The 18,061-nt window shown below is 37.6% G+C and overlaps 1 protein-coding gene and 1 long non-coding RNA gene across 7 annotated transcripts in view; one reads left to right on the top strand and one right to left on the bottom strand.

The window, feature by feature from the left end:
- Window positions 1-637: 637 nt before the first annotated feature.
- NUSAP1 (nucleolar and spindle associated protein 1) overlaps window positions 638-18,061 on the bottom strand; it is a 30,036-nt gene continuing 12,612 nt past the window's right edge. For 3 of the 6 annotated variants that reach the window (XM_079128786.1, XM_079128783.1, XM_079128784.1), the window contains 7 exons: window positions 16,502-16,600; window positions 15,238-15,347; window positions 10,485-10,672; window positions 9,046-9,203; window positions 6,671-6,785; window positions 4,146-4,256; window positions 638-2,287 (listed from right to left, as the gene is read on the bottom strand). In XM_079128786.1, coding sequence (XP_078984912.1) covers window positions 2,191-2,287; window positions 4,146-4,256; window positions 6,671-6,785; window positions 9,046-9,203; window positions 10,485-10,672; window positions 15,238-15,347; window positions 16,502-16,600 — 878 coding nt within the window. In that variant the 3' untranslated portion in view covers window positions 638-2,190. The remainder of the gene's footprint in view (window positions 2,288-4,145; window positions 4,257-6,670; window positions 6,786-9,045; window positions 9,204-10,484; window positions 10,673-15,237; window positions 15,348-16,501; window positions 16,601-18,061) is intronic. The other 3 variants (XM_079128787.1, XM_079128788.1, XM_079128785.1) reach the window with 2 other exon arrangements.
- On the top strand, window positions 2,287-3,698 carry LOC306654846. Its single transcript, XR_013762076.1, has 2 exons — window positions 2,287-3,315; window positions 3,354-3,698. It is a non-coding gene; the product is annotated as an uncharacterized lncRNA (long non-coding RNA).

The following is an 18,061-nucleotide window of genomic DNA, read 5'->3' as shown; positions in this document are numbered from 1 at the left end:
AGGAACACAATATGAAACCAAGTTCTAGCTGTTCTTTGGCTCACAGAATACAAGTACTGATGTAAGGGTACTCCACATAATATTTTTATCAGAATGGTTCCTATTAGGAACATTTCCTACATGAGCTTGTCTTCCCAAGATACATGAACCTTGCTAGCTCTTCCTTTATGGTGACTGCTGATAGAATCACTGGAAAAACTAAAGATACTAGACTTCTGTCTCTAAAGCTTGCCAAGTTAAGTATTACAGAGATTGGATATGCTAAAAATAAGGCTCTAATTAACACACTTTGATCAATGTTTGTCAGTATTTTGAGAGAAGGTAGGACACAGTTATATAGCCCGAGTACCGAAAGAGAACCAAAATTATAAATAAATGAAACATACAAAGTTAACAGCTTTTCTTTATTTTATTTTTTGGTACCAGGAATTGAACCCAGGAGCACTTAACCACTTAGCCACATCCCCAGCCCTTTTTTTTTTTTTTTTTTTTTTTTTAATATTTTTAGTTGTAGATGGGCACAATACCTTTTATTTTATTTATTTATTTTTATGTGGTACTGAGGATCGAACCCAGTGCCTCCCACATGCAAGGTGAGCGCTCTACCACTGAGCCACAACCCCAGCCCCCCCAGCCCTTTTTGAGGCAAGTTGCTGAGGCCAACTTTGAATTCGCAATCCTCCTCTCAAACTCCCAAGTTGTGCCACCATGCCCAGCTTTATTTAACTATCTTTACTGAGGGATAGTTGATTAAATTGTACATACTTAATAATTTGGAATGCATATACCCATGAAATCATCATCACAATCAGTATAATGACTGTAATCCCCCCTGACTCATCTCTAGGCCATCATGCTTTCTACCACTGTAGTTGGAATTCCTAAAATTTTCTAGAAATGGGATTGTATAGAACATACTTATTTTTTGGTCTGGTTTCTTTTACTCATAATTGGGGATGGGGAGATAGCTCAGTTGGCAGAGTGCTTGCCTTGCAAGAACATGGCCCTGGGTTCGATCCCCAGCACCACAGGGGGAAAAAAAAAAGCATCTTTTACTCATAATAAAGGAACATATGATTTTAGTTTTTCTTGAGTAACAAGAAGTGCCATGGCTGAATCACATGATAGATAGACATAAAACTTTTTAAAGAACAAGCAAAATTTTTCCAAAGGGCTTGTACCATTTTGCATTCTCAGAAGAAGTATATTTGTTCCAGGAGTTTCTTGATCTTTAGAGTCTTGATGGAAAATCTGATTTTTTTCAAGTGTTCAGGCATGTGCCATATTCTGAACATATATGCAAACTAATAAGTATAATAAAACCTGAGAGGTGCTGTGTAAATAAATACAAAGGAAGAATATGCTATTTCTTCTTGGGATAGAAGTGGATAGTCAGGAAAGGATGTATGAAGGATAATATAAGCTCTTATGATCTTAGCTGATCATCCAAATTGTGGATGAATTACAAAGAATCCATCACAATGAAAAAAACTTTTTATTTATGAAATTCTTGAACAGTATACAACTTGAAAGCTCTATATAATTAGTACAAATAACAAGAATATAATGCCAAGCAACTCTGGTCTTTTCCATAAAGTTTTTAAGATACAAATCTGATAGTGACAGAATTTTAATCCTAAAAGCAGTAATATTATTTTATTTTTTTAGGTGCTGGGGCCTGGTACATGCTAGACAAGTACTGTAGTACTGAGCTATACCCCCATCTGTCTCAAATCAATAGCTTTTATTTTTAAATAAGCAATGCTAGAATAAGATACAGAATTTTACATTAGAGGAAAAGAGGTGGCCTTTTGGTCCAAGCTTTCCCTATTCTTAACTTTTTATTGTTCAGATTCTACTAAAGCTTGTGGTATAACTAGCTGTCATCCAGTAAATGCTATTGCATTGAGGACTGCAGGACTGTTAATATTAGAAACAGAAGGACCTTGATTATAGATCTAGGTTAAGCTCTAAGGTGGGTCTCATGAGAAAACTGGGCTGTACAAGGACTTAGGTAAAAACCATTCCAAAGATGATAATGTCATTCACAGCACATAAGATGCTACACAGATTACGAATAAAAGTTAACAGAGAAAGATCTAACTAAAGTGGGAAAGACAGTATAAAAATATTTACATAATTTCAGAAAACAAGTTCAGAATAAAGGAAAATTTATAGGACATTAACAAATTATTCACCTTTAACCATAACCAAGCCCCTTCGAGCTTCTAAAACTTTTGCTTTCTTCTCCTTTCGTTCTTGCTCATGTTTCTTCCGTTGCTCTTCCCTATGAAGGACAGATCACACGTTAGGTTCTAGTGAAGCCGCACAAGAGACACTTCAGAGCAACTATTGTTGGACTAATACCAAATGTAAATGATATCTAACATATTTATGCAAAACAGATTCCTACAGGGTATTTCTCTACTTACTAGTTCTAACATGTTAATTATTGTTCTAAAGGGTTAAAATTGGTATTTTGCTTTTAATGTTAACTCAGCATTTTAATATGCATAGAACTAGAATTAGAAAGTGCATTGGTGACTGAATTCAACTCCTATATCTTTACTGGTTTGAAATGAGAAATTTTGACTCCTAGACTAGATGTCAGGGTCACAAGTGTCCTGTGAAAGTGCTAGAACTTGAAGCAGGGCTTATTGACTTAAGCTACTAATTTTTGTTGTTTTTAAAAATTTTTTTTTCTGAAGAGGATAAGGTAAAGAGAAAGAAAAAAGCCCAGGGATTACGTTAACTATCTTAATAACAAATACAGTTAGTAAAAGCCTTGGTGGAAGCTGTATATAGTCAAGAGTAATGTATCGGGAAGGTTCCAGGCAAGGGATCTGGACTCATCCAGCTGCATCCCAGCATTAGCTCCAGCTTTAAACTGTTTTCATTCTCAAGGAAGCCACTGACTATATACTGGGTTTTTCCTCTGAGGAAGACCTTCACATCTCATAAACCTGGGATCCTTGGGAGTGAGAAATTTACACCTACCTGCGTATGCAGGTGCCCTGGGTGCATAAGCATTGGTGTCTACAGGGATAGTCATATGCATTGCTTGGGAAGATAGGTTATACAAGAGTAGTTCTTTGAATCTGCCTCTTCTGAATCACTTGTAGAGCCTTGAAAACAATGCAGATATTTGGGTCTCATCCCAAATCTTTGGATTTGAAATCTGCTATGCTGGACACCAGCCCAGGTACTTTAGATTGCATGCTAAGGTATGGATAGTGTCTTCCACAAAGGATCATCTGCTGGAATTTTTGTCCCCAGTATAATGGTATTAGGAGGTGACATGACTTTAAGAAGTAGGTCTTGAAAAAAAGAAAAAAAAAAAAAAAAAGAAGTAGGTCTTGGGGGTACACCTTTCGAAGGGATTAATGCACATCTCCTGGGAGTGGGATGGGTTAGGCCTTGAAGTAGTGGGCTTTTATAAGGCGAGACCACCCATGTATTTGAATTCTTCACCTGCTGCTTCCTACTCTCTAATACTCAACAAATACAGTTATAAAAGCCTTGGTGGAAGCTGGATATAGTCAAGAGTAATATATCAGGAAGGTTCCAGGCAAGAGATCTGGACTCATCCAACTCTACTCATGCTTCTACCCTGCTGACACAGTATGAGACCTTTGCCAGCACCCAATAGTGAACTTCCAAAACTGTGAGCCAAAATAAACCTATTTCTTTATAAAGTATCTGGTCTCAGGAGTATTGTTACACCAACACAAAATAGACTAAGACATTCCACTTCTAATCTTCTTAAACTAACCATTCCACTTCTAACCTTCTTAAACTTTTACTGATAGTATCCCTCAGAGGAGTTTTGTATACTGTTTTTGTTTGTTCTTTTGTTTTTGCAGCACTGGGAGTTGAATTTAGGGCTTTGTACATGCTAGGTAAATGCTCCATCACTGAGTTAAATCCCTAGTCCTTTTTTAATGTTTTGAGACAGGGTCTTGCTAATTTGTCCAGGTCAGACTCAAACTTGGCAATTCTCCTGTCTCAGCCTTCTATGTAGCTGGGATTATAGGCAAGCACCACCATGCACAGCTGTGTGTACACACACACACACACACACACAATGTTCTTTTTGTAATTAGAAAAATTATGAAAGTGGATAATCATGATAATTATGTACTCACCTGGTCTGGAGACAAGGTTGTTTATAGGTTTTCTTGTGGAAGGTAACTCTATTGACATGTTCATTCAGAGAATTGTTTTCTTTAGAGTTCCCCCATGGTTTTAGCTTTCCTAGTTAAGGACAAAAACAGTTTTGAGATTCTTTTATTTATATTCCCAACTTTATTGTCTTCATTTGTAATTAGGTGTTTCCTATCAGTATTTATACTTTGCTTTATAGACATTTGCCAGTATGTTCTGGGGCAGTGTAGTTAGTTACTTATTCTAATTTCACACTCCACAGATACAAATCATGTTTTCCCTCTAAAAATAAAAATATGTGCTGGGCACAGTGTCACATGCCTATAGTTTCCAGTTACTTGGGAATCTGAGGCAGGAGGATAGCTTTTAGACCATGATCTCAAGACCAGCCTGAGTAACACAATAAGACCCAAGACTCAAACAACAACAAAACACAAATGTGAGGGGCCGGGGTTGTAGCTCAGTAGTACAGCACTTGTCTAGCACATGTTCAATGCTTAGCACCACATAACAAATAAAATAATGGTGGAATGTCCATCTACAACTAAAAAAAAAAAAAAAGTATCATATTTTTATAGTCCTTAGAAAGTCACAATTTTATTTTTTCTGTGCTGAGGATGAAGGTCAGAGTTTTCCTGCATGCTAGACAAGCACTGTACCATTGAGCTACATGCTCAGACTGAAAAAATTCTTAGTACAAAAAAATTCCCTTAATGCCAAATCTAATTATCTAGCACATTAAAAGAAACCATTTCTTTTAGTGGGTAAGTATCTTATCCCAAGATTGCATAGGTATTATGTTTAATATTAATTCATTTTAATCTATGTAGTTTGTCATAATCATTACTTATTAAAATATATTCAGAATAGAATGGGAATATTTTGTTGGCAATAGAACTGAGACCAGATTCAGCAACTCCCATTTCTAGGTACCCAAAAGATTTGAAATCGTTCTATTTAGAGATATCTACATTTCCATGTTCACCAGAGCACTGTTCACAATAGCCAAGTTATAGAATCAATCTACGTGTCCATCAATAGATGAATGGATAAGGAAAATGTAGTGTAGCCAGGTGTGGTGGCACATGCCCATAATCCCAGTGGATTGGGAAGCTGAGATAGGAGGATTGTAGGTTCAAAGCCAGTCTCAGCAACTTAGGTTGTAAGCAACCTGATGGGAACCTGTCTCAAAATAAAAATAAAAAGGGCTGGGGATATGTCTCAGTGATTAAGTGCCCTTGGGTTCAATCCCTGTTACCAAAAAAAACAAAAAAAACAAAAAAAACAAAAAGTATATATACATAATGAAATACTATTCAGCTCTAACAAAGAAGAAAATCTTATTTGCAACAACGTGAGTGGAACTGGAGAACATTATGCCATGCTAAGTGAAATGTGTCAGATAACAAAGATAAATACTGCATGTTCTCACTTAAGTGTGGAATCTAAAACAACTGAACTCATAGAAGCAGAGAATAGAGTGGTGGTTAAAGGGGGTTTGGGGAGATGTTGGGTAAAGGACACAAAATTTCAGTTAGGAGGAATAATTCAAAGACACCTGTTACACAACTTGATGACTATGGTCAAAAATTTTTTTTTTTTTTTTTTTTTTTTGGTACCCGTGATTGAACCCAGGGGCAGTTAACCACTAAGCCACATCCCTACCCCTTTTTTGTATTTTATTTAGAGACAGGGTTTCACTGAGTTGCTTAGTGCTTTGCTAAATTGCTAAGGTTGGCTTTGAACTTGTGATCCTCCTGCCTCAAGCCTCAACCTCCTGAGCTGCTGGGATTCTAGGAGTGCCCTACTGCACCCAGCTGTATTATTATATATATATATATATATATTTTTTTTTTTTTAAATTAAATTTTTAAAAATTTTTACAGACTGCATTTTGATTCATTGTACATAAATGGGGTACAACTTTTCATTTCTATGGTTGTACACAATGTAAATTCATACCATTCATGTAATCATACATATACATAGGGTAATACTGTCTGTTTCATTCTACTGTCTTTCTGACCCCCACCCCCTTTTCCTCTACACCATCCAAAGTTCCTTCATTCTTCCCTCCCCCCACCTCCCACCACCCCTCCCCTAGTTATATATATCATCGTTCACTTATCAGAGAAAACATTCGGCCTTTGGTTTTTTGGGCTTGGTGTATTATATTCTTGAAGTAGATTTAAAGTGCTCTCACTGCAAAGAAATATGTACAATTGAAAAAAAAAAAAAAAAAAAGAAACTAAGATGTAAATTGATTATTTTTGCAGTACTTGGGATTGCAGTACAGGGGTGCTTTATTGCTGAGCTACATCCCTAGCCCTTTTTTATTTTGAGACAGGGTCTCAGTAAATTGCTTGAGGCCGGTCTCAAACTTTTGATCCTCCTACCTCAGCCTCCCGAGGAGCTAGAATTACAAATATGTAATAGCATGCCTGCCAGAATTGTTTAGTCTTAAGTCTTTTACAGCCCCTGTGCCCCAAAATACCCCCACATTCCTTTGTGTGGCTCATAGTTGAGTGGACGAGACAAACTTGCTTTGAGATCAAATACTGGCTTCTTACTGGAGACTGGAGTCTGCACTGCCACAGTTGTCAACTTGAATGGTGTAATAACTAAAAACCATCAAAAAACACCAAAAGGATAATTAGAAAAAAAGAAAAAGACCTGTTATAGTTGTCATCAAATTATCACTTTAAAAAAGTTTTGTTTTGTTTTGTTTTTTTAGTTGTAGATGGACACTATATCTTTGTCTTATTTAATTATTTTTATGTGGTGCTAAGGATCAAACCCAGTGCCTCACACATGCTGGGCAAGCCCTTTACCACTGAGCTACAACCCTAGCCCCAAATTATCACTTCTTAGTCTTATAAATATAATGTATGTTAATGGGTTGAATGTTTGTTTCTCCCTACCCCCCAGTTCATATACTGAAATCCTAAATTGCCAGCATTATTACCTTTTTCTCTCATGGAGCTAGGGCTTTAACTCAGAACCCTGCTTATGCTAGGCAAATGCTCTATCATTCCCAGCCTGCATGATTGGTATTAGGATGTATGGCCTTTGGGAGATAACTAGGTCATGAATGGGATTAATGCCATATAAAGAGACTTCACAAAGCTCCTATCTTTCTACCACCTGGGAATACAATGAGAAGTCAGTATGCTACCTGAAAGGGGGGCTTTCGCCAGAACTTGACCCTGTAGGCACCCTGGTCTAATCTCTAGAATTATGAGAAATAATTTTTTTTGTTTATAAGCCAGTCAGTCTTTGGTGGCTTGTTATAGTAGTCTGAACAAGCTAAGACTATCTACATGAACTATGTGAAATACATAAAGGGTCAAAAAGGAGAAAGGGGATAAAATAATGGAGGAAATCTAACCACTAAGATTTGTTTCCTGTTAGTAGCTCTCCAAATATTCTGAATATTATGACATTTTGAGGGATCAGCTAGGAATCTAGAATCCCATTTCAAGAAATAGCTGGGTTAGCCAGGCATGGTGGCACATGCCTATAATCCTAGCAACTTGGGAGCTGAGGCAAGAGGACTGCAACTTAGTAAGATTCTGCCTCAAAATAAAAAATGAAAAAGGGTTGGGATGTGGCTCAGTGGTTAAGTGCCCCTGGGTTCAATCTCCAGTTCCTCAAACAAGAAATAACTGGGGGCGGGCTGGGGATATAGCTCAGTTGGTAGAGTGCCTGCCTCAAATGCACAAGGCCCTGGGTTCAATCCCCAGCACCACAAAAAAAAAAAAAAAAAAAAAAAAGAGAAATAACTGGGGTGTATTTTTCAGTCTATTTTCCTGATAGTAGATATTCTTTGTAAAGATTACATATTATTAACACGAGTAGTATCATTAACTCAGATATAAAGAAATTTAATATATAAAATCCCATATGGATGAAAAATTCATAGCTGTTTGTGTGTGTGTGTGTTTCTGGGGATCAAACCCAGGGGTGCTGTACCACTGATCTACATTCACAGTTCTTTTTATATTTTATTTTGAGACAGAGTCTCACTAAGTTGCTGAGGCTGGTCTTGAACTTGCGATCCTCCTGCTTCAGCCTTCTGAGTTGCTAGGATGACAGGTGTGTGCCACAACATGTGGCATGATTCTGGTTATTAATAAGGCCTGTTATCACTCAAGAATGTGAATTTTGGTACCATAAAGTTAAAAATATATCAGAGTGATGTGATTTAGTAAGCCTGTTTGTTACAGTTAGGCACCAAACATCTGGCACATTTTATAATTGCTTCCCCTCACAGGGGAAACCACTTAGTTGTATCCAGGTCATTGCCAAATGTTACCACTTGCCTGTAATTGTGAAGGAGCAATAGGATCTAGGAACACCTACTTAAAATAAAAAAGATCAAAACCCCTGTGTTTAAGCTATCCCATTGTGTAAATATCCAGCACAAGCAATAAGTGGGACAATGGAAGTTGTCATATACTGCTTGTGGGAGCATGGATGGGTACAATTCAGCGAGAACAGAAAAAGTATGTATATTCTGGAATTCAGCAGTCCTGTTCCCAGTCTAGAAGAAACACTGGAACATGTATAGGAAACCTGCTCAAGAGTTTTCTTAGCTGTGCTATACATAATAACTAAAGCTGGAAATAACCATGTCTTTGAGCAATAAAATACATAAACTGTCATAGAGCCAAACCACTGAAATTGTTTTCCCTGTTTCAGGGAAACATGGTTGAATCTTTTTTTTTTTTTTTTTTTAATACCAGAAATTGAACCCAGGGGTGCTTAACCACTAAGCCACATCCCCAGCCCTTTTATTTTTTATTTTGAGACTTAATTTTAGGGAGTTAATGGCTTAAGGATGAACCATTAAAGAAGTTTGCTTTTGTTTTTGATTTTTACCTGCAGCAGAATTCCCTCTGTTGGACTTTAAGTTGGGTGTCCCAAGCACAGCATGACCTTCTGAGGTTTTCCCAGATGTTGTCACATGTGGAGACTTTCTAGCTGGAGTCTTGGTCACTGAATGCTTATGCTCATTATCTTTAGTAGCAGCTGAAAACCTAAACAGTGGAGTGCAAGACCTGAATGCTTGTGGCAAGTGTAACTTATGTCAGGCTTATAAATAAAACCACTTTTCTATTGCCAGGCAGCTAAAGGGCCTCATTATACTCTTGTAAGAATGAATTTCTTTTAGACAAAATATGAGGCAATCTGAGAGGCTTCCTTTCTCATCCTGTCCCTAAAGACAACATGTCAGACAGATGATTGCTCTGCCAGAGGAGAGATAACAGCTTCCTATAAAAATGTCACTGGAATTGTACATAAATAAATTCATTCTATACTCATGGCAAATTGCCATAAGTGCATTTCAGTGATTCTCTGATATAGATTTTTTCCTACATTTTAACATCTCTGAAATTGGGATGTGCTTTATAATTGTTAACATGTCAATAGTTAACTGGCAGTGATTTTTCTTCATGGTTTATAAAATAATGGTGTATCTTCAATTAATGGTGTCTTAGATTCACTGAAAATCCAATAATAACATATGTATATATCATGCATGGGCCCTACGTTCTATCTCTAGAAGGGCAAAACAAACCCAAAACTGTGTTAGATAATCATGCATGTTGGGAAAGAATCACATGCAACAGCTCTATTAGATATTAGTACTGTGTGCTAACAGATTGCACAACTGGTGCTCCTACTTTCACTTTCACATTTAAGTCAAAAGAAAAATTTCTCTCTAGACATCTTTTTTTTTAATATAGTTTTAAAAATTGTTCTAATTAGTTATTCATGACAGTAGAATGCATTTTGACACTTCATACATACATGAAGTATAACTTCTCATTCATCTGGTTGTACATGATGTAGAGTTACACAGATCATGTAATCATACATGCATCTCTAGACATCTTTGATGGCATATATCAAGCTAATAAAATAAAGATTCTCATATACCTCATATTTTATCTTTACTTTTTTTTTTGGTAGGAGGGATAGAACCCAGGAGTGCCACATCCCCAGCCCTTTTTAACTTTCTTTTCAATTTAGAGATAGGATTTTGCTAAGTTGCTGAGACTGACTTTGAACTTGTGATCCTTCTGCCTCAGCTTCCCAAGCCACTGGGATTACATGCGTGTGCCCCCGTGCCTGGCTTTATCTTTACTTGTCAAAACTGAACCCAATTGTAAGACAAAGATTAGAACTTATAAAAACAGCTAATCTTTCTCTGTCCCTGGTCCTCTTTCTCCTTTCTTTTAATCAATATTAGGACATATTGGATAAAGTCCAAATGAAATCTTATCCCCAATTACATTTTGGAACAACCTCTTTACCTGACACTCATTTTAGTTGCTGACAGAGCAGAGTGCTTAACTGACCCCTTCAGACACATAGTGCTCCGACTTGCAGGGCCATGTGATTGGCCTTTCGAGCGCCGCTGGCTGATGGGTGTACAAGCCACAGAGAGTCTTCCTTTTGGAGGAACTGGAGTTATTACCCCTCCCTTATTGCCAGGCTGCTTCTGAAGAAGAAAAAATGCACCACATTGAAAATTTGGTCCCTCAAAGAGCAAAAGAGTGCTCCCACTTATGTTTCATGCCCACTTGTAACTCAACCTGACAACCTTTCCTTCCCCATTACCTCATTTAAAAAAAATATTTTCTGTGGTAGTAGGACCTGCGTATGCTAGGTTCTCTCTGCTCCTGAGGTACATTCCCAGTCCTTTCCTTTTTGGGTACTGGGGATTGAACTCAGGGGCACTTGGCCACTGAGTCACATCTCCAGCCCTTTCTTGTATTTTATTAGAGACAAGGTCTCACTGAGTTGCTTAGCACCTTGTTTTCACTGATGCTGGCTTTGAACTCATGATCCTCCTGCCCAACCTCCCAAGCTGCTGGGATTATAGACATGCACCATCGTACCCGGCTTCCCAGTCCTTTTTTTGTGGTGCTGTGGATTGAACCCAGGACCTTGTGCATGTGAGGCAAGCACTCTACAAAGTGAGCTATATGCCAAGCCCCAGTCCTTTTAAAATTTGAGACAGGGTCTTGCTAAGGCTCTCTCTCAAACTTACAATTCTCTTGCCTCAGCCTTCTGAGTAGCTGGGATTACAGGCATGTGCCATTAGGCCTGGCTCCCACTACCTTGTTCTATCCTTCTGGATACTGCAGTTACCTGCCACTGCGTTGCTGTGGTGATTCTTAGGTTACAAAGCAACTTCTGGTTGTTATGATACGTTGTAAGAAAGTCTTTCCCAACTTCATACATAGTCCTATATAGCCAGAAGAAATGTCACCTATGAGAGCATGATATACTATTTACTAAATACAAACTAAAAGAATAACCAACTGTATATTTAGCATGTGGGATCTATAAATCCACCAATTCCACCTTTCCCCATTTTAAAGTTCTTTAAAAAAACAAAGAAAGGAGTAATAGAAAGAAATGATCATTTTGAAACTGCTGCAATGGGCTCCACTCAGGTTATCTTTTTTAGATACTGTGAAGGTACAAAGAGTAAAATGATGCAGTGGCGCATGCCTATAACCCCAGTGGCTCAGGAGGCTGAGGTAGGAGGACCGAGAGTTCAAAGCCAGCCTCAGCAACTTATTGAGGTGCTAAGCAATTCAGTGGTTCCCTATTGCTAAATAAAATACAAAACAGGGCTGCGGATATGGCTCAGTGCCCCTGAGTTCAATCCCTGATTTAAAAAAAAAAAAAAAAAAAAAAAAAAAGGTAAATGAGTTGGGTAGGCAGCTACTCAGAGTTGGGTAGGCAGCTACTCAGGAGGCGGAGGCAGAAGGATGGCAAGTTCAAGGCCAGCCTGGGTAACTTAGCAAGACCCTTCTCAAGATAACCGTGTGATATATAGCTCAGTGGTTGAGAGCTTACCTAGCATGTTTGAGATACTGGGTTCAATCCCCAGTACCACAAGAAAAGAAAAAAAAAAAAAAAAAAAAAAAAACACCTGAGTATTTTACTACCATTTGTTCTAAGATTTGCTGCAAGAAAATGTAACTTGGGCTGGGGATATAGCTCAGTCGGTAGGTACTTGCCTCGCAAGCACAAGGCCCTGTGGGTTCAATCACAAGCACCGCAAAGGAAAAAAAAAAAAAAGAAAAGAAAATGTAACTTTACACCTGACGACAGAGACAGGTCAACTAAAATTGATATATACAAAAGAACAACCAAAAAACACGTACCTTAAGGAATAAGCACGGAGAATAAAAATGGACATAAGTATAGGAGCATATTTTTATGATCTTGGGACAGGGAAGACCTTTCTAAGCATGCCAAAAAACTCAGAGCCTGCCAGGCACAGTGGCACATGCCTGTAATCTAAGCAGCTCGGTAGGCTGAGGCAAGAGGCAGTCTCAGCAATTCAGTGAGACTGTCTCAAAATAAAGAAATTTAAAAAAAGTCCCAGGACTCAGTGTGGCTGAGTGCCCCTGGGTTCAATCCCTGCTACAACCCCCCCCACCAAAACAAAACAAAAACAAAAACCCCGAACAAAAACCCCCCAAAACAAAACACAAAATAGACCTCAGAGTCCTAAAAAGGAAAGATGAATATAGTTTAAAAAATAAACAAAAACCTTCCTTGAGGACAAACTGTGGGAAACTATTTGTAACATATAATATCTACCATTAATACAAATAAATAAGAATGGACAAAAGAAAAAGCAAATCTACAGAAAAAAGCCAATTATAGGGGCTGGAGATATGACGCAGTTGGTAGAGTGCTTGCCTTGCAAGCAAGCATAAAGTCTTAGGTTCAATCCCCAGCACTCCAAAAAAAAAAAAAAAAAAAAAAAAAGCCAATTATAAATATAAACAACATGTAACATCAATATAACTAAAGAAATGATATTTCAGAAACTGGGCATGGTGGCGTGTATAATCCCAGTGATTTTGGAGGCTGAGTGAGGAGGATGGCAAGTTGGAGGCCAGTCTCAGCAACTTGGTGAGACCCTGGCTCAAAATAAAAAATGGATGGGGATATGGCTCAGTGAATTCAATTCCTAGTTTAACATTAAAAAATTAATGCCGTCTATTGGCAAAATAAGCACCTTGATACACAAGTTTTCTGATATTTTTAGAGGGCTATTTGGCAATTAAATCAAAGAAAGCTTGTTTTTTCTTACGGACTTCAAGGAAATGTTGTCATAACCAGCTGATTATCTATGCTTACTTAATATCCATCACTATCCAATGACCAATCCCCAAACATGTTCACTGTCAAGAGCAACTTCATCTCAACTGTGGTGAAGTCAATATAATTGATTTTTTATTCTCCAGTCTTCACATAGATCATACCAAATACAATAGACCAATTCCCTCAACAATGGAGATGGAGGGTGGAATTTTAGAACTATACTCATCCAGATGGGAGTTAAACTGAAAAATAGGATAAGCTACTCAATTTATTAAACACATTTTCAAGGCAGTTGTTCCAACCATAACTTTTGCCTGGAATGTTAACTCATCTCTATTACATAAAATAGAAAGTTCTACTGTCAATCAAGAATTTAACAGATCGAGTTTCATGGTAAAGGAACATTTGTGACCCTTCTTCCAGGCAGCTTTGCAGCCTATTCACACCTATGCAGAATGAGTTTCATGTCTCAGTATTTAACTGTGGACAAAGTGATACTTAGCTCTTGCTAATAAGCAAGGTAATTATGAACATACTATCTCTCCTGTGTTGTCTGCTTAAAGATTGATAAACAAGTAATAGCTATATTTTTGTTTGTTTGTTTTGGTGGTCTAGGGATTGAACTCAGGGGTACTCTACCACCAAGCTACATTTCCCAGTCCTTTGTATTTGAGACAAGGTCTTGTTAAATTAACCAGGCTGGCCTCAAACTTGTGATCCTCCTGCCTCAGCCTCCTGAGTCACTGGTAGTTGCTGGGATTACAGGTGTATGCCACCATGCCTGGCAGTATTTTATAAATACTGTTGAAATAAATATTGTTTTTTCACTAAGCTTTTCACCAGAAGCTTATCACCCAGTGTGTCTCTTTTGGCTCTGGGTTGCCAGGAAACTCAAAACTTAGCAGTGACTGATAGCAGTAGACACTGTTCTTGCTAACAGTGCTCATTTTCTGTCCCTCTACCCCACCTCTTTTACAATGCTGGTTGAAGCAGTAGTAGAGGGCTTTGTACAAACTAGACAAGCACTCTTACTAGTTAAGCCACGTGCCCAGCCCTTTTAAATTGACTATCCTGTTTACTAGTATGTGTAATACCACAAACTGCTTTAAATTCCTTTTGAGAAATAGGCAGGTTATTATTTATTATTAAATCATAAATGTTTCTTAGTCCTCTATATAGCACCTCCTTAACCCCAGCTACCAATAACATTGAATTCCTAGGACAGTATCAATTCATTATTCTTTCAACGTTTCAACCTCATGGTTGGCTGCATCACCTTCTCTTACTTGAGGGTCCCACTGAATCCAGTAGGGCCTTGACTGAAGACCCCTGAAGGAGCTGTCAGCAAAGGTTAGCCACTGTGCAGTATCCCATTTCCTTTAGACAAGAGACAAGCAAAAGAAGGTAGCTCCAGTTCACCCTCAACGAAAGGGAGGCAAAACCTATGAATGAATACGAAGGAACTCATTGCCACTTTAGAAGTTCCTCATAGTGAGGATGCACCATTTCATCTGGAGGGTTTTGAAAATGCTCAGGAGTGGAAGAAAGCAATATTAAGATGAAGATATATTAAACTGTGTGTGGTGGTACATGACTGTAATCCCAGGTACCTGGGAGGCTGACAGAAGGACTGGAAATTCAAGGCCAGCCTTGGCAACTCAGCGAGACCCTGTTTCCAAATAAAATTTAAAAAGAACTGGGGATATAGCTCAATGATAGAGCACTTTCCTATTATGTGCAAGGCCCTGGGTTCAATCCCCATGCACAAAAAAGAAAACAAAAATAACGAGATAAAGATATGTTAAACAAAAAACAAATCCATTCCACAGGCATAATAATACAAAGTTGGATGTACTAACTATGGTGTTACATGCTTTTAAAATAAAACTAAATAGTTTAGTCTCATTAAAACTGTGAATTTTATCTGCATACCTTCAGTTCATTAAAGGAGTTGTGTTCTTCAAAATGTTTCTTTTTTCTCTTAATATATTCATCAATGGACTCCATTTCCTTAAAACGAGCTTCATGAAGTTTCTTAAAGTCTAGAATGCCCCCCCCAAATATGAAAATTAATAGGACAAATTCCATTTATTCACCTTCCTTTTGCTTTTGGTGTTAACAATTATTCTCCTTGCATCCCTGACATTCAACTTCAATATCATTTTGGCTAAATCTTTAATTTTAAAACACGTTTTGAAACTCAGAGCAAAGCCTATTCATTACATAAACTATCAAACATTCACCATCTTCCTATTGTTCTGACATCTTGGTTTAGTCTAAAGAAGGGTAACAGATTTGTCTTCTCCCTCACTAATTAGTCAAATGACCTTTATTTAATCACCACAAATTTGATATTTTTTTTTCTTCCTTTGGTGCTGGGGATTGAACCCAGGGCCTTGTGCATAGTAAGTACATATTGTATCACTAATTCCCAGCCCTCAAATTTGTATTTTATAATACTTGGAAAGTCCTATGCCAAAGACCAACAAGATTTTTCTGTTAAGGGACAGATAGTATTTTAGGCTTTGTGGTCAAATACAGTATGATCTCTATCTCATTTTCTTTTAAACCCTTTATAAATGTGAAAACATTCTTAGCTTGAGATAAAAGACTGTCCTGTCTGCCTGAGGCAGGCAGACAGTAGTCTGTTAACCCCTGTCCTATGCTATTCTAACTATGTTATAAATCTTTGTTGAACTTCTGGTATATGCTGAACAGTATTCTAACAACTATAAATACACAACACTCAGTCCACATTTTATGTACTAAGCAATGTTCCAGCAATGCAAGATAAAGAATTACATGTCTAAAAACAGAGTCCCTCATATTTATTAGAAAGTTAGTACACAGTGGACATTGTGCCAAGTACCTTGAAGAAGTATTCATTCATCAGATATTTATTGAATCCCTGCAATATGCTATTTCCTGTACTAGGTAATCATTAACAGAAATGATATTTTCAATCTATATATAAACCTGATGTAACAGAAAGTATAGTCATTTCTACTTTATACCAAGTAAGTTGGTTTATTGAGGGTAAATTCCCCAAGATCTCTAAGCTAGAAAGCAAGAGTGGCAGAACTTAAACCATCATTTCAGCATATGAGCTTTTAGCTGCTACCATCCACTGCCTCTAATATTAGTCTGAACTGGGCCAACCACTCATTACCTTATGTTTCATTGTGTACAAACTTACTTGGAGTAGTGACTGCAGTTCTTTTATTGTTTCCAAGTTTGGAAAACCCATCTGTGTAGTGAGAATTTCTTTCTGAAGGTCCCTTTGAATCTTCATTGTCTAAATCCAAAGATACAGAACTAATGAAGAACTTTTTTCCCCATTAATCTCTGTTGACTGGAATCATAAGAGTTTTTTTTTTTTTTTTTTTTTAACTCACTAAAAAACATGTATGGATCTAGTGATGTGGCTCAGTGGTAGAGCACTTGCCTAGCATGTGCAGGACCTGGGTTCCGTTCCCAGCACCACAATTAAAAAAAAAAAAAAAAAAAAAAAGGCAGATTCTTTTGTCTGTTTCTGCATATGACATGCTATGATATGTCATTTTGGCTGAGGCATATATGAAAAATATCTTGCCTCACAGAGATGTATGGTTGAAAAGGAGAGAGTATTTTAATAGCCTGTTCAGATAATTATGGATATTTTTCTTTGATATTATACTGGAACTTGGTGATAATTTCTTAAAGGTTACAACGTGGAATATGAAGCTATACCAATGAACTTTTTGTTCTTTGTACATTTGTGCAAGAAAGTTCTTATGGTTTAAGAAACACATTTCGGAATAAAGGGGCAGATATATGCAATTTACTCAATTCAGAAAAAAAGTCATATGCAACGTGTGTGTGTGTGTGTGTGTGTGTGTGTGTACAGAAAAGGATAAGGCAAATGTGGTAAAACGTTAAACATTTGAGTGAATATAGGAACTTAATACTGTTCTTGCAAGTTTTATCTAAATATCAAATAACAAAATTAAAAAGTTGAAATAATTTCCTCTCCCCAGAACCTCCATGATAGCTTTTACTCCTTCAAACTACCTGTGTCTTTGCAGAGGAACCTATCTTACCGCTTACTGCCCATCTTCATTTTGTTTCCCCCACCTGCCAAGAACTAGGGATTGAAGCCTGGGGAACTCTACCACTGAGCTATATCACTAGCCCATTTTTAAAAAATTAATTATTTTATTTTATTTTGGTAGGACTGGTTATTGAACCCAGACCCTCATGCATGCTAGGCAAGCGGTCTACCTACTGAGCTACAACCCAAGGCCCCTTATTTTTATATTTTGAGACAGGGTCTTGCTAAATCAACAGAGATTAATGGGGAAAAAAAGTCCTTCATTAGTTCTGTTTCTTTGAATTTAGACAATGAAGATTCAAAAGGATCTTCAGAAAGGCTGGTCTAGAAATTGTGACACTCCTGCCTCAGTCTCCTGAATAGCTGGCATTATAAGTTTGTGTTACTGTACTCCACCCCTCATTTTTTTCCAGGCCACCAAAACCAGATCCTAGAGACTCTCACTGCCACTCTGTCATTTCTTTACATCTTGCTTTATATCATGATTTTTAAATGGGTTATAAGGTAAATGCATCAAAATGATCTGGGGAGGCTTGTTAAAAATTGGGCTGGACATGTTGTTCAGTGGCAGAGTGCATGCTTAGCATTTATGAGAGCCCTAGGTTCAATCCCTAGTAAACCACCCCTCCACCAAACCAAACCAAACCAAACAGCTGGGCACATTGG

Source organism: Sciurus vulgaris (assembly GCF_902686455.1).
Source record: "Sciurus vulgaris genome assembly, chromosome: 2".
Lineage (NCBI taxonomy): Eukaryota > Metazoa > Chordata > Mammalia > Rodentia > Sciuridae > Sciurus > Sciurus vulgaris.
Note: the sequence above shows the minus strand (reverse complement) of the source record. Positions and strands in the feature narration are given on the sequence as shown.